Raw genomic sequence first — 15,646 nt, 5'->3', positions numbered from 1 at the left:
TGCTGGATTGATTGATGGACAGGAACAATAGATGACTGTCATCCGCATTAAAGTGAAAACAGGTACACATTGACACATTGTGACAAAGATTGTTCACATAAATGGAAAACAGCAACAGACCCAGGACAGAACCATGGGTTACTCCTTTAGTTACTGAAAGGAAAGCGCAGGACAGCGCAGCAAGACGGACACGGTGAGTTCTACCTTACAAATAGTTAGAAAACCAGCCAATAGCAGTGTCAGATAGACCGATTTTATACAGCCGATTTAACAAGGCGGCAAGATTGACGGCGTCAAAGGCTTTAGACAAGTCAATACATAGAGTATAAATAAGAGTATAAGTAGTAAATACTGTAGTACATAACTTTCTACAATGAACAGCCTTGATGATATCAGTAACTACTTTAACTGCAGCACTTATTGTGCTGTGTCGTTTTCAGAAAGCAGATTGGTTGTTTGATAAAATATGGACCCCAATAAATGTTTTAAGCTGTACAGCAACACATTTCTCAAAGACTTTTGCCAGGATACGTAACTTTGATATTGGTCTGTGGTGATGAAGACTGGCCCCTCAATGAGTCCCCTCATTTCAGCAAGGTTGGGACATAAGCAGACTTCCAGACAGCAGGGATAACATTGTTTGAAAGACTCAGGTTGAAAAGATATGGCAAAGGTTGAGTTATAAAGTCTTTTGACGATTAAAAAAAAAAAAAGATCAAAATTGTCTGGACCCGCAGATTTTTCAGTTGCCAGTCGAGGCTAAAGTAACTCCTGCTGACACACAATTTGCTTGTTTTGTTAGTTAATATTTACGTACTGAAACAACGTACTGTGTTGTGAAAGTGTGCGTGTGGGCTTCCCAGCATGCCTTGCGTTTGTGTTGATCGCGCTGTGAGTGAGATAGCGGTTCAAATTGATGATCGCTCGCAATTGATGACCCTCTGTTCTTTTGTGCTGTGTGGGTGCGTGTTTGCTAAGCTGCTATTAGCAAATAAAAGAGCACTTTCACTTTCACACGTTCAAGTTTGCAACTCAAACGCTCCACAATATGCGTGAGACTCTTGCTCTGTGTTTGAGATGGTTTGGTTTTATCCACTTCATGTGAGCAGGATTGGCACCGCCAGGATCCCCCTGTACAGTATAGGGTGCCACAAATCAGCGCTGAGCATACAGTCCTCCCACGTTTACAGTGTTTAATCGTGTCCGGACCCCGACCGTGATAAGTGAATTTGGGCGATATAGGATTCACTGTTAATCAATGGAATATTTTCATAGTTAGAGCATAGAAAACCTGTTGATGACTTTGTAAATAACATTATTAGAACCCTGTAGGCATGAAATAACACCCCTATAGTCACCTTTACACTCCTATTATTCATTGTTTACACCACATTGCGCAACTCTTATGCAGCACGGACTTGAGACGGCCGCTAGCTAGCAAGCTGGCAAGCTAACAAGCCAGCAACCTAACTAGTTAGCCTCAAATTTATTTATGCTAATCTGGCGAAGCCAAAAACTTACCACTTCCACACGACTCTATCATGTCGGACATGCCATGGCTGACTTAATGACTTCATGAAGTGTCAAGGTAGTGTAATGTCAGGTAATGTCTCATAAATTCTTTGTGTCATTACTGCCACCTAGTGACCAGAACACTACCAGTCGCAATTGCTCTAAGACTGCAAGGGAAGCTCAGCTTCCCCTAAAATGTCCACAAAAAAAAGTGGTGAAATATGTACTGCTGTGTGTACGTTTCATTGATCAAATATGCGCTAGAATACCTTCATCTTTTGTTCAGAATCAGCTACTTATCACAGGCAACTGGCACAACACGACTCATTCATCCCCGCAGCGCCACAGCACTGTTACACAGCCGGACGCTGAGCGTCTACTGACTTCGATGGCGAAGCAAAGAGTGGGTTGTTCCCCTGCGCGAAACCAGACGGTCACCGGATAAATGTTGGGCTTTGTCCAACACATCGGGGGCAGTGGGCTGGCCCAGATGCTCGGCTTCTGCATCCATTTTGATTGACAGTGAAATGAGCGAAACAAGTTTTTCATTCCGTTGTTCTGAACTGATCCAGAGACTTCACTGATCCCCAGCGACTTTGTCTTTGTTAAAAACGACTAACGTTGTGTTTGGTATGGTATGGTTTCAGACATGCTTAACAAGTTGCACTAAGGAACATCACATGATTACATTTTCACAATTCAACATGTCCGAAAAGTATTAGGGAGAAGCAAGGCTTATTTATTTCCACCCCTTCTCCATATCTATTACTGTTCATTCATTCTCGCCATATCTTTTACATGTTGACACGTTTGGTTACATTTTGCAATTTGAGGTTCGTTCACTTCCTGTGTTTAGGCGTCACCGTTATTGAAAAATAGAGAAAACAATAGAAAATGTGTAGCAATGGATCGACAGTTTAGGCAGTGATGAAAGACTGAAAGGAAGAAAAAGGTGATAAATACAGTGATAAAGTAAAAAAAAAAATAAATATATATATATATATATATATATTATGACCAACTTTCAGGGTGAATTGGGTGAAATGTGAATTAACTGTAAAGGTGAAGGATTATAAGAAAAGATCGAAGATAGCTGCTTGAGTCATGTAGATGTGTCCAGGTATATTCAGCCTGAGTTCAGACTCTTTTCATTTAAAAGTTTTGTGCTGCAAGGTAAAATCTTTTAACCAGTGGCCTCACACCTACTGAATAGGGTTCACCTCTTTACTCAATCTCATGGCTTTTTGCCACATGAATGGATTGACCTAACACTTCCTCTAGCGATGGAGGCATGCTGAAGCTGCTGGTTGCATCTCCCCACTTCAAAGTCTGAAATGAGCCAAGTGCTATTGAATATAAATGAATGTGCTGAATAGCTGGAAAAGTGCACGACAGAGTGCAGCAAATTGCTCGATACTGCATTTAAAAAGACTTCATTTTTACCTTTGACCTTGGCTGACTTAAGTGGCTCGTGTCAGATCATTACAAGCAGGCTGAGAATCGGAAATAAAGATGCAACTTTGCTTTGGGTCGGGTGGTAGCATTGACAAGGTACACTTGAGCTTCTCACACTTCAACCCGGCTACTTCAGCATTCTTCCTTCAGATATATACATAAAAAAAACAAATAATTACATGAATCATCACATGTCGCTTAAAGCAGGAGTCACCAACCACGGATACCCAGAAACGATGCTGGAAACGTTCACGGGCAATGATAAAATAAAAACAACTCCGGAAAATTTGATGTAAATGGGTCTCCATTGTGGAAATATGGTCCATTGCTTTATTAAAACATATATAGTTAGAAATTCCACAGTTGTTTTGTTTCATTGTGTTTCTGCGAGCGACAATCCATCCCACTTTGTTCGACAGTCCTTGAACGCACCACAGTTGTGTGCGTGTGCTAACTTTCTCCCACGCCTCACAGATATACTGCAAAACTGTATTTTTCCTGATTTTCTTTCACCTCATACAGTATTTGGTCCCAAATGCTGATAGTATGCAGGAATGCATAAAGGTAATGTTTGATGACGCTACCGAGTGCTAATGTGCATATTTGTTTGTTATTTTCTATACCGCTTGTCCTGACTCGGGTAGCGGGGTATACTGGAGCCTATCCCAGCTGACTTTGGGCGAGAGGCGGGGTACACCCTCCAATCGCAAAGGCAAATATAAACAACCTTTCTCACTCACATTCATACCTATGGGCAATTTAGAGTCTCCAATTAACCTACCATGCATGTTTTTGCAATGTGGGAGGAAACTGGGGTACTCGGAGAAAACCCACACACATGCAAACTCCACACACAGATGCCCAAACGGAGGTTCGAACCCAGATCTTCTCGATCTCCCGACTGTGTGGCCAACATGCTAACTTGGCCACCGTGCAGCCGGTCGTATAATCTTCTCTGAGAAAGACAAACTCCAGGCTCATACTGGTGGATGATGGGTGTGTATCCAGTTGGGAGACATAGTCTCTCCAACGTGTCCTGGGTCTTTCCCGAGGCCTTCTACCGGCCGGACATGCCCTGAACACCTCCCCAGGGAGGCGTCCAGGAGGCATCCTCACCAGATGCCCAAGCCACCTCATCTGGCTTCTCTCAATGCGGAGGAGTAGCGGTTCTACTCCGAGCTTCTTCCGGATGACAGTGCTTCTCTCGTTACCTCTAATGGAGAGCCCAGCCACCCTACGGAAAACTTATTTCAGCCGCTTGTACCTGCTATCTTGTCCTTTCAGTCACTACCCAAAGCTCGCGCCTATAGGTGAGGGTAGGAACGTAGATCGCCCGGTAAATTGAGAGCTTTGCCTTTCGGCTCAGCTCCCTTTTCAACACAACAAACCGATGCAGAGTCCGCATCACTGCAGACGGCGCACCAATTACAGCAGCACATACCTGTATGAGCACAAGTCTTTTTTCTTTTTTTTTCCTGCCGGACCGGAGCAGGAGGGGACAGAGAAGAAGAGAAAATAAAACAGAGGGGGGGGTGCAGGGATAAGAGGGGGACAAAAAAAACGACAGAGACAAGGACAACAGCAGCAACAACAATTGTGACAACAAGAACAGAACAACAGAAACAAACAGGACTACATCAGCAAATGTCTGTGACGGCTATAAAGACCCTGACGGAAAGGACAAAATGATATCAACAACCACAATGATAATACTGCATTGAAACAGTCACACATCATAGTAGTAACGAAATGATGATGATACTATGATACTGATCAGAATGACAATAACTGTAATGCACACCATTGTAAAAACTATAATCACATTGCCGACATCACCGTCCCTCCACCGCCCAGAAAGCCCCGCCCCAAATAGCCAGGCTGAGCCCCCACCGCCAGAAAGTCACCAGGCCCACAGGGGCAGGCAGCACAAAGATCAGCACCACAAGAGCCAGCCCAGAGAGCCCTCCCCAATGGGAAGACCAGCAAGGGGCCGCAGAGAGGCAATCCCAACCAGAAACAGGGCACCGGGGGCCACACACCAGCAGGCTCAGAGACTCCCCCCAACCGGAAAGAAGCCCGCCCACGCGGGAAGCGGCAGCCCCCCCCCACAGAACGGAGCCTGGCCCGCACCGGACCACCTCATGCCCGACCCCCGACCGCCCCGCCCAGGGACGCAGGAGGCACTGCCCCCCCCCTCCCGACGGAGGCCCGGCGGCAAAGATGTAACACCCAGCACCTGACCCCACGGAGCAAACCCGTCTACCCCCCCCCCCCCCCCCAAAAAGTCTTGTCTTAAATGGCTTATTTACTCTTTTGTCTATTAAAAGTGTAAACGTGACTACAGGGGCGTTATTTTATAACGAGAGAGCTTCAATAACGTTAAAAAAACTGTAATTAGAAGGTCGTAAACACGTTTTCCATGCTCTAAATACAAAAATATTCAATTTATAAATACGGAATCCTACATTGCAGAAATTCATATCACATCAAATTAATTATCACAGTCAAGCCTATACCCACTTAACAATAAACAAGAGATCATTGTACACGGATCCTGTCCCTCCCCGGGAAAAGCTCTCATACTTTGCCGTAAAAGCCTAATCACCACCTGCCTCCCCTGATTGCACGTCACTCCTGTTCCTTAAATACAATGGCAAAGCCTCCAAAAAACAACGAAAATATTTGTTCCTGACGGCATAAAATGGTACGTGAAAATGCAATTTTTTATCCCACTTCTTAATATAATTGAATATATAATTTTTTTCCATCCGGTGGTGCTACTTTTTCCTATTCAAAGCATTCACCAAAAAGTTTCACCTTTTGTATTTAACAAAAGAGGCTTAATACTGAAATGATGCGTGTCCCTACTGATGTTGGATTTCCCCCCCCCCAATTAACTTGCTGTCTTTTGATATAATCAATATTAACACAAGATCGGAAGTCGTTTGCCTCTTTCAAAAAGTTAACCATTCACCTCGCAAAAAAGTACTTAAGTTGTATTTTGGCATGTTAGCAATAATTTGGGGCTGGAAAATCTTTTATTTTATGAACTACAGTAGAAACACGCCTTGTTGAAGCATAATCCAAACTACAAAAGCAGAAACTGACAAAGTGTGTATTGTAAAAACATACATTTGAATTTTTAAAAAATACATTACATTCGAAAGGTCAAATTCAGCTGTGTAGCATTTTGCAAATACATTGCTTGATTTTTAAGTGAGTGGCTCAAGTCAAGTAATGTCTATATTGTTATTTACAAATCAGTATTCATTTGAAGCACATGGAGGATGCTAAATGTTGACAAACACACAGGGTAACAGTACTAAAGCAAGGTTTATTAGAACAAAGAAAACATCACAAAGACAAAATAGCTATAAATCTATCATTTTCCTCTTTTTGTTTTCCATCAGACTGGAATAATAACTTTTAACATGTGAAAAGCTGTTGCATTTAAATTGTGGGATGCAAATAACTTGCTAACCAGCTTGGAACAGTCACAAATGTGCTAAAAGGTGGTGAGGAAAATGTCACTTTTCCGTATTTTTAGTCATACATCATTCCACACTACACACTCACTCACTCACTCACGCAGACCATTGTCTTCACTTTGGTCTTATCGGATGCTATGCTTCGCCAGGAGATTCTTCTCCAAATGAAGAGTGCAATTCTAGTGCACCTCCAAGGTCTCCACGTCCAACAAGCATGCACACATTTATTTATAATTATTTACACCTCTGCAAAGACTAAATCTTTTTTTTTTTCTCTGATTCATTTCTCCAGAGGAGCATCTTTGTCTGTGTCAGCAGGGCGTGAAAGGCTAGTGAATCCTGGTCAGCTCCTCCACAATCTTAATGACCTCGTCCACTGTGGCTTCACGCTTCATGCCACTGCCGTCATCGATCTGGAATTGAACATTAAACAGCAGGCTGTCAAACGTGAGGCAGACCTTACCAATGCTTATTATGGTATAAATAAACAACCACGGCAACTTTGTTTTTATTGATTTTTATCTCCACCAAAAGGAGAAGCTAAAAAAAAAAAGCCTTTTCTTTTTTTTTCACAATAGCAATGACATTAAATGCGGCAGTGTTTCTCTGCAACAGCCCCTTTTCCACCAACATTTCGAGGACCTTCTATTCCCAAGAACTTTTTCACCCAGATAAAATCATTCTTGGTACTTACTGTAGGTGGTTTGCTTTTGTATTTATGGATTAGATTTTATATGGCGCTTTTTCAAGGCTGCCAAAGCGTTTCACAATGAAGTGAACCCATGATTCATTCACTCCTCAGTCAAACACTGGTAACATACATCTGTAGACACAGCTGCCCTTGGACAGAAACGTGGCTGGCCACCATCACACCTTCATTCATATTCATACATCAGTGTGGGCAGCACTGGAGGCTGGGTGCCTGCCCAGGGGTACAACAACAGTGACTGGGTGGAGGGAGAGAGGATCGAACCGCCAACCCTCCGGTTTCTGGATGACCCGCTCTGCCTCCTGAGTCACTGCTGCCTGTTTTCTTGAAGCCTGGTTTATGCTTCTGCATAGTCACCACGCTGTCCCTAGCGGCGCCATCTTTCAAAGTACTACGTCAACTGCATCGCAGCTGTGCAATTCTGCATCAACATTAGGGGCGATGTTTTCAGGTCAGTCAACTAGTGAGGCTTGCTAGCTTCCTTCGTCACTAGGGAACAATGGCAACTAATGAGAGTGTTACTGGAGCAGAACTTACAATATTGAACACATCATATCAACATTTCAGCTTTTTCTTGTTACCTTATGGCTTTTGCTCAAATTTTCCCATGTTGCTGTTTTTTTGGTGAATTTTATTTCTACAATGTACTGTGGGGCAAATAAACGCCCCAAATTGGCCCTGGACAACCTTGCCTATATAGCGCTTCATCGGGGTGAAGCGGGTGACATGATGTCAACTCTGTCAGCAACTACAACTCTTGGCTTCCTTCGTAGCGAACAAAAGACGGGCAGTATTATTGCACCTGGAACTAATCGACACATCACAACTGTCTTTTTTGTGATGCAAATGTTGATAAGAAATTGGAGGTAGGCCGTCCACCCACTGTACGATCCGCGTACAGACAGGAAATCATGTTTCATGTACAAGCCGACCAATTGCAGCCTTAAATGGTCCACGTTGCTGCAACGCAAGGATTTTTTTTTTACGGTGCCTGTCACTGAACTCGAAACTGAAAGTGATGAAAAGCAACATAATGCATACCTGGAGAGCAGCAAAGCGTACAAGCATATTCAAGGGTTAAAATGCGGGCCGTGCATGAAAACTGCCTACATAGTTATTAGTATCACAATTTCTGGTTCTTCCCTTTATTTTATGCCTTTTTCATCAATTTTGCCAATTTTGTCTGGGTTTTTTGGTGTAATTTTACTTCTACGGGCAGCAACTGGCTCCTGGGCAGCACTTTGGACACCCCTGTCCCAGCAGGTGAGGCCTATAATCAGGGTTCCTACAGATTTGGCGTTTCAAAATTCCATACTTTCTCCAGACTCAGTAAATATTTTATTTATTCATCTTTTCATCTGTAAAAAAACTAAACAGTGGTAACAGTCTTGGAAACCTGAATATTTTTCCATAATTGAGTTTCAATTTTCCATACGTTTTCAGACCTGGAAATGTATAAAAAAAAATTCCATACTTCTCCATACTTGCGTAGGTACCCTTTATAATCTTCTAAGTCTTTCACACAATGATTCCACTACATTGGAAGATCTGAGCCCTAATGGTAACGTTAGCATTTATTCGCCTCTGCCTTTCACGCAGAATCCAGGGAACGGAACACTGCTGTAACTGTGCGTTGACACAGTGACAATTCCGCAATGAGACAAAACGATGGTGGGAATGGCGTATTTCAACACAAGGGCGAGTCAGGTGAGTCAGGTGATGGGTTTTACAATTTACAACAATGTAAATAAGCTTTCACACAGGCACTTTCCAGCTCTGTTACAGTTCAGATATTATCTCTGAAGCTGGAAAATTGGTGGGTGGACTACAAACCCGTCACGTGTCGATGCTATTCACTCCGAACAGCAAACCATGAAAAGACTGCTTTCAAGTGCAGTATAAAAACGGCTATTGTTGCATTGGTATGTTTTTGTGTTTATAATCTTACACGATAGGGCCAACATTTTAGCACCAATAAGTGCATCTGCGGTGATACAAACTTCACATGCCCACTATAAAACATTAATAAAATAAAACATTTGGTGTTTGAATGAATGGGTTATTGAATGAGTGAATGTAACCTACTTGTAGCGTACTGACCACCTCCTGCATCTTGGCTCGGCCGAGGTCCAGGAAGCTTTCAATCAGATCGCCATCGATGAATCCAGTGGCTTGATCAGTCTTCCGCTCCGTGTGGAAGGATCTCCAGGTGCCGTGGTGTCAAGGACAATCAATGCAAAGTTGATGCTCTGCCTCAAGATGGTACTGCAAATGCGTCACAGCAAACTATGCAAATTTGACGATTACGTCTAAACGTTATCACCATGCAACAAACAGACTGCAGCCCTGTGGGAAACACTGAATATTTACTGATGTTACCAATACAGTATATACAGTACAGCGACTGCTTAGGAAATGGCCTTTGTGAACATAAAACAAGGATATAAGCTGTGCTCAATCTTGCCCACACTCTTGATGACTTTGTTGAGGCGGTTCTGAAGGTCTAGGAGAAGACTGTACCAGCCCTCAGACAGGGAGGTCACCAGTCCTAACACACACACAAACATTCAAGAAATAAAAAGAAGACAAATTGTGAGGAGAAACAAACATTTCTATATGTCAGTGAGGACGTGGACAGAAGAGAAAAATCCTGCCTGTGCTGGTCATGCAATGGAACTCAAAACACTTGACGATAAATAAATAAAAGCATCATTAGTGACGGCGTTTCTTATAATGCAAGTTTCATGCTCGTATGCCAGAACTACTTTGTGTTGAGAGAAAAGAGACATTTTTTCACAACATTAAATAATTCATTGTGATTTTCTGCTAAATTTTACACAGCTGCAAGGCTTAGAGGATGCAGTACAATCTCCTCCTCAGTGTGGGGCTGGGGTGGGAAAGAAACAAGTTCAGAAAAGAAGAGTGCATTATTCTTATACGCCAGAGACATAATCTGCATAGATAGAAAGAAAGAAAGATTTTATATATATATACATATATATATATACACACACACACACATACACACACACACACACACACACACACACACACACACACGCACGCACGCACACACAGCTTCTTAAAATCACAGAGCAGCTGAATTAGAAGATGATCCTTCTAATGAATTGACTTCTCATGTATTCATCTTTAGAATAACAATGTATGGAGAACAGTCACACTTGTGACCTTCTCATAGAACATGCTGACATTAAATACTGTTGCATTCAAGACTAACATGAATTCTTCCAGTTTTTCATTTTTCTATTTCAGTTAAGCATGTATTTTAAGATTTTTAGCGGTTTATATTTGATTAATCCCACATAGGTTCGATAAGAGACCAGCAATTGATGGAATAAGGTCACATAATTTGAGGGTAGGATGCTTCTTTAATAACTCTAAATAAACTAGTTCTTTAAATATTTTTATTATTTTGCTCTTAATAGTCGTACAGTGTTAAAAAATCTTAAAATCTTTAAAATAAGATTAAAATAAAAGTTGAAATTTTATAAGAGTAATAAAATACGATTAAATTGTTAATAATAAATACGTCAGAATAAGTTAAGACAATAAAAAAACAAGTAAAAGCAAAGACATGAAGAAATTTTAAGACCAGTTGAAAAATTGAAAGAATTTACATTTTGCACTGTTGGATCTTAAGGAGGTTCCAAGTAGAGCTTCATAATGCAAAAAGAAGAAATGGGTGTGAGACAAAACACTTTTGAGAAAGCAATTTATCCCAACAACCACTAAACTGAAACAGGCTGTTCATCAACTGTTCAAAGGTTTATGACCACAGCCTTTAAAAGCCATTGCTGCTGAGGTTGGACACTGTAAGACAGTCATTTTAAACTTCTTAAAAATCCTAAAGGGTTATGGAACAAAAAAGTCAAGTGTTAGACACAAAAAAATGTCACCGGAGCATCCGATTGGCTGTCAGTCAAGACACGAGACCATCCTCGGCCCAAATGAAAGTTGTTACTGGTGCAAATGAAGTCTAAGAACTATCAGACGGCATCTGTGAGGGAAGGGTTTTAAGAACAAAGGCCTCGTCCCCTTCAACACCACAAACATGGGACATTGAAAGGTGAAAGAAAATGGTATGCTCTGATGAGGGAAAAAAATGTAACTTTTGACGGCCCTGATGGCTTCCAACGTTACTGGCATGACAAGGAGATCCCACCTGACATGTTTTCACACGGCACAGTGGAGGGAGCGCCATCATGATCTGGAGTGCTTTTTCCTTCAATGGAAAAATGGAGCTACAGGATATGCAGGGGTGTCAAATGGCAGATGGCTATGTGGAGATGTTGCAGGGGGCATCCCTCATGACTGAAGGCCCTCGTCTGTGTGGTAATGACTGGCTTTTTCAACATGATAAAGCTGCAGTTCACAATGCCCGCCTGAGAAAGGACTTCTTCCAGAGGAATAACGTCACTCTTTTGGACCATCTTGCATGTTCACCTGATCTAAATCCAACTGATAACATTTGGGGATGGATGACAAGGGAAGTTTACAAAAATGAACATCAGTTCCAGACAGTGGATGCCTTCCGGAACAACACTCACTCCTGAAAACAATGGCATCAGGCATGCCTGAAAACAATTTTTGAGGTGAATAACAAGAATGGCGTAGCTTCGCATTACTGAGACTTTTTTGAAAATTTTATTTCTATTTTGGTTTATGGTTCAATTTATTTTTTAACGTGCATACATTTTACATTGGAATACAACACAAATTGCACTCCCCAATTCATAATGTCCAAAGAGGAGTGGGAAGAAGCAAAGCTCTTAAGTTTAACTTTAATAATAATATATATATTTTTTAAGCTCGACTTACAACCTCCTTAAGATCCAACAGTACAAAATATAAATTTTTCAACTTGTCTTAAAATTTTGATCAGTAGTGAGGGCAAAATCATTTATCTTCAAAAGTATCGATATTTTAATTGAGCTATTTCAGTATTGAGCCGCCCATCACTAGTGTGCTCCACTTAACAAGTTTGTAGCAATTTCAAGGATTTTGTGCAATAAGAGTCAATATTTTCTTAACAAAATCATTCCGCGTAGGAGATTAAAAAGAAAGACGTCAAGAATTTTGGCTATATCAGTTCATGGACAACTTGTGTTGTGGGTGGCAGGAGTGGGGGTACATTGCCATGAGCCGCTTCACTGACATTTTAAAAAAAATAATTTTTGGATGACAAGAACTTTTACCTACATCTGTGACTATCTTTAACCAAGTCTCGCACAGTAAACCACACCTTTCTCTGACGTGCAAGTCAGATATATGAGACCTGATCGTTCAGAGAGCAGTAGATCGGATACATATCGGATTTATATGCATATGCAAATGAGGCCAGAGTTGCATTTGAAAAAAAATCGGAACTGTACTATAAAATTGTGCTGTTCACACTGACATGAAAAAAAATCTGATGCAGGTCACATATGAGCAAAAAAAATATATACCTAAAGCTGAACAGACCTGCAGTGTGAACATATCCCAAGTCTTTGTGTGGTGTGTCCTTTATTTTCCTTGTAGTCAAGATGATGTCATCAATATTTGTCCAGTTCCTTCATGTCTTTTACAACAAGTACTTGGGCTTCCCAACTTGAATTAAGTTGTAGATTTTTACAGTGCGGTCATCATTAATCATAAAATACCATAGATGTTGAGCTAAACAACACCAAATGTGGCAAAGTAACACATGAGAATTTATTTTAGAAATAAAGATGCTCAAAAGACTTCAATCTGATGTCTATATCATCTGATATCAGCATTTACAAAAATATACAAGGCAAGTTTACTTCGGTTTGTGAACTTATTACTTGGCTCCTGTGGCCTTTGCCCCCTTTTCAGAAGCATCAGATACATCACAGTCTCCAGCAACGATAAGGCTAACAGGGTTATTTTTCTTCGAAACACACCATGGCAACATTTCTACTGAAGTGCACAACAATGGTTCTTATTTCCTGTAAACCTACCTTGGAAACAAGGCGTTGGGCATTACAAGTCCTGTTTAATAGCTAAATTGCATGCTAATTTTGCAGAATAATAATAAAAGATAACGATAGAGACACTTAAAATGTACTCTTGTTGTATGCATCATGTAATTTTCATACACATTTTTAAAAATATTTAAAAACACAGTGGCACTGCATCTCTCATTAGTCCAACTGCTCTTTCTGAAGGATTTTATCTGTAGTAAACATATAGGTGATAGCTGTATTGTAAACGCCTGATGATGTAACAGTTTCTTGATATTACACACATTTTTTTTATTTCCAAATACATGTACAGTATGTGGTATAGATTTTGTGCATGCAAGTAAAATATATTAATGAATCAATATGTGTTTTATATTGAAGACCTTTACACCCTTCTGCTTGGACTACTGACTGCAACAAATGCTTCCCAACTGGTGAGGATCGATGCTAAAAATCTAACTGGTGTGTGTGCAACTGTGCCTACCAATCATGCCATTGACCGTGCCAAAGAGGACAGACCCTTGGGTAGGTGTGGAACTCTCTCCCAGATTCTGCAGTACCAGTGAACCATGGCAGAAGACATTAACAAACTCCCCGAGATGGAAGAGCCCCACTTCCTGTAGGTGCTGACGCTCCTCGTCTGTGGTGGCCGCACTGGCAGAAAGAGAGTGGATTGTTTTAATCTCATTATGTCATTATGGGACAGCCATGTTGAAAAAGGAGCAAGGGAATATGGAGAATTCCAATGAAGGGGGAAGACAAAGATGACAAGACAAGAATAGATATTGCCTGAGGTATGCCGAGGTGATTGATTAATCTGAAGAAAAACATGAAGACCAGAAACATCAGAGGCTTTGGTAAAGGTCGGAAAATGGAAATGGACACCTATGTCAGAAGTAGTAGAGAATACAACAGCAAGAAAAATGTGACACACACAAAAAAATCAATAAGACAGTGATCCAACTTGATGTATTGGGTAGATAACAAGTGGTGGCATCACCCAAATCGTTCTTCATATACTATTACTTCACTCATATTGTTTGTACAGTTGTCCCTCGTTTATCATGGTTAATTAGTTCCAAAAGTGACTGCGATACCTGAATTTCCACAAAGTAGGATTCAATATTAATAAATGGAATAGTTTCATAGCTAGAAAATCTGTTTATAACTTTATTAATACAATTAAAACTTTATCATTATTAGAGCCCCGTAGACCTGAAATAACACCCCTATAGTCACCTTTGTACTCCTATTATTCTTTGTTTACAACACAATGCTCAACTGTAATGTGCAGGCTACAGGATCACTGCAGGGACACGAGACGGCTGTTACTTTAAACATAACATGCTACTGAGCTAACTAGTTAGCCTCCAGTTTATTTATTCTTAACTTAGGAAACGGTTTCAAAACAGAGTGGGGAAGAAGGACAAAGTAAAAAGCCAAAAATGTACCACTTCCACACGGAATGGTAGGAGAACTTTCTTTTACTCTACGGCTGACTTTAATGTGCCCTATTCAGTTTCTCACCTGTCTTTCTGGCAAACAAACAGATTGAAAGCGTTCTCTGCCCCGAGGAAGTTGTCATCATCCAGGATTTCCACAGCACTCATCCAGTTAGGATTGAAGTCCCGTGCAATCTGTGGAACACATGAGATATGAGCAGCTCATCATAAAAAAAACAGGACGGTTGTGATCACCAAGGACACATATATCTATATCTACATATCTACGATCAAGAACCTTCCAAAGAAGACTTCATTCACACTGCCAGGATGTTTCAGCACTAAGTTGTTGACAACACAAACTACATGCACCATATGGAAAGAAATGTAATTGGGATCAGGGTTTATAATGGTTGGCAACCAGAGTGTCTTGGTAAAATGAAGTATTAAATAATACAATCAAATTGCTGGGTTTGGCTGACTGAGTAACTGAATGTTTTTTCATTTATTTTATTTGACTGATTAGGACAGTGCATATTAATTGACATATGAGCAAAAGCATCACAGTAAATATGCCAGAATTAGCTGCAATAGCTACATTTCATCTGTTGTCCTAAGGCAGACACCATAAAACACATACATTTACACAAATGACACCACGCAAGTACAGTAAAACCATAAAAGGAAGGTGTGTCTTTTATCATAATACGGTACCACTGTTGCTACAGTGGCTATTTAAGGGGTAGTTTGGATTTTTTGATGTGAAGTTGTATGACATCCCCATCAGCAGTGTAGCCAATTAACTGCGATTTGCCCCCCACTTGGTGTCCTAAATGCAGTTCTGGTCGGATTTCGGTGATGAAGAACGTAGGCCCCGCTTAGTTGCTGGGGCCATTTAAGTAAAGAGTTTGGCTTTAAAAATAATGGGCTCAAAAGAGTAATACATTTGCATCACAAAAATGCCTCCTCAAAAAAAAAAAAAAAAAAATCAGACCTCACAAAACACAGCGTTATATATGTCTCCCCCTGCGCACTGTCGCCTGTGCATTTGCA

At 40.9% G+C, this 15,646-nt stretch overlaps 1 protein-coding gene across 2 annotated transcripts in view; it reads right to left on the bottom strand.

The window, feature by feature from the left end:
- Window positions 1-6,284: 6,284 nt before the first annotated feature.
- Window positions 6,285-15,646, bottom strand: part of ddb1 (damage-specific DNA binding protein 1) — a 64,344-nt gene continuing 54,982 nt past the window's right edge. Inside the window, exons 23-27 of one of the 2 annotated variants that reach the window (XM_054770573.1) lie at window positions 14,679-14,788; window positions 13,636-13,805; window positions 9,610-9,712; window positions 9,250-9,373; window positions 6,285-6,868 (exon numbers count right to left, since the gene is read on the bottom strand). In XM_054770573.1, coding sequence (XP_054626548.1) covers window positions 6,785-6,868; window positions 9,250-9,373; window positions 9,610-9,712; window positions 13,636-13,805; window positions 14,679-14,788 — 591 coding nt within the window. In that variant the 3' untranslated portion in view covers window positions 6,285-6,784. Of the gene's footprint in view, window positions 6,869-9,249; window positions 9,374-9,609; window positions 9,713-13,635; window positions 13,806-13,825; window positions 14,037-14,678; window positions 14,789-15,646 lie in introns of those variants that run through there. The other variant, XM_054770574.1, reaches the window with a different exon arrangement.

The sequence above is a fragment of the Dunckerocampus dactyliophorus genome, chromosome 3 (genome assembly GCF_027744805.1).
Source record: "Dunckerocampus dactyliophorus isolate RoL2022-P2 chromosome 3, RoL_Ddac_1.1, whole genome shotgun sequence".
Taxonomy (NCBI): Eukaryota; Metazoa; Chordata; class Actinopteri; order Syngnathiformes; family Syngnathidae; genus Dunckerocampus; species Dunckerocampus dactyliophorus.
The sequence above is the reverse complement of the archived record's forward strand: the minus strand, read 5'-3'. Positions and strand labels throughout refer to the sequence as shown.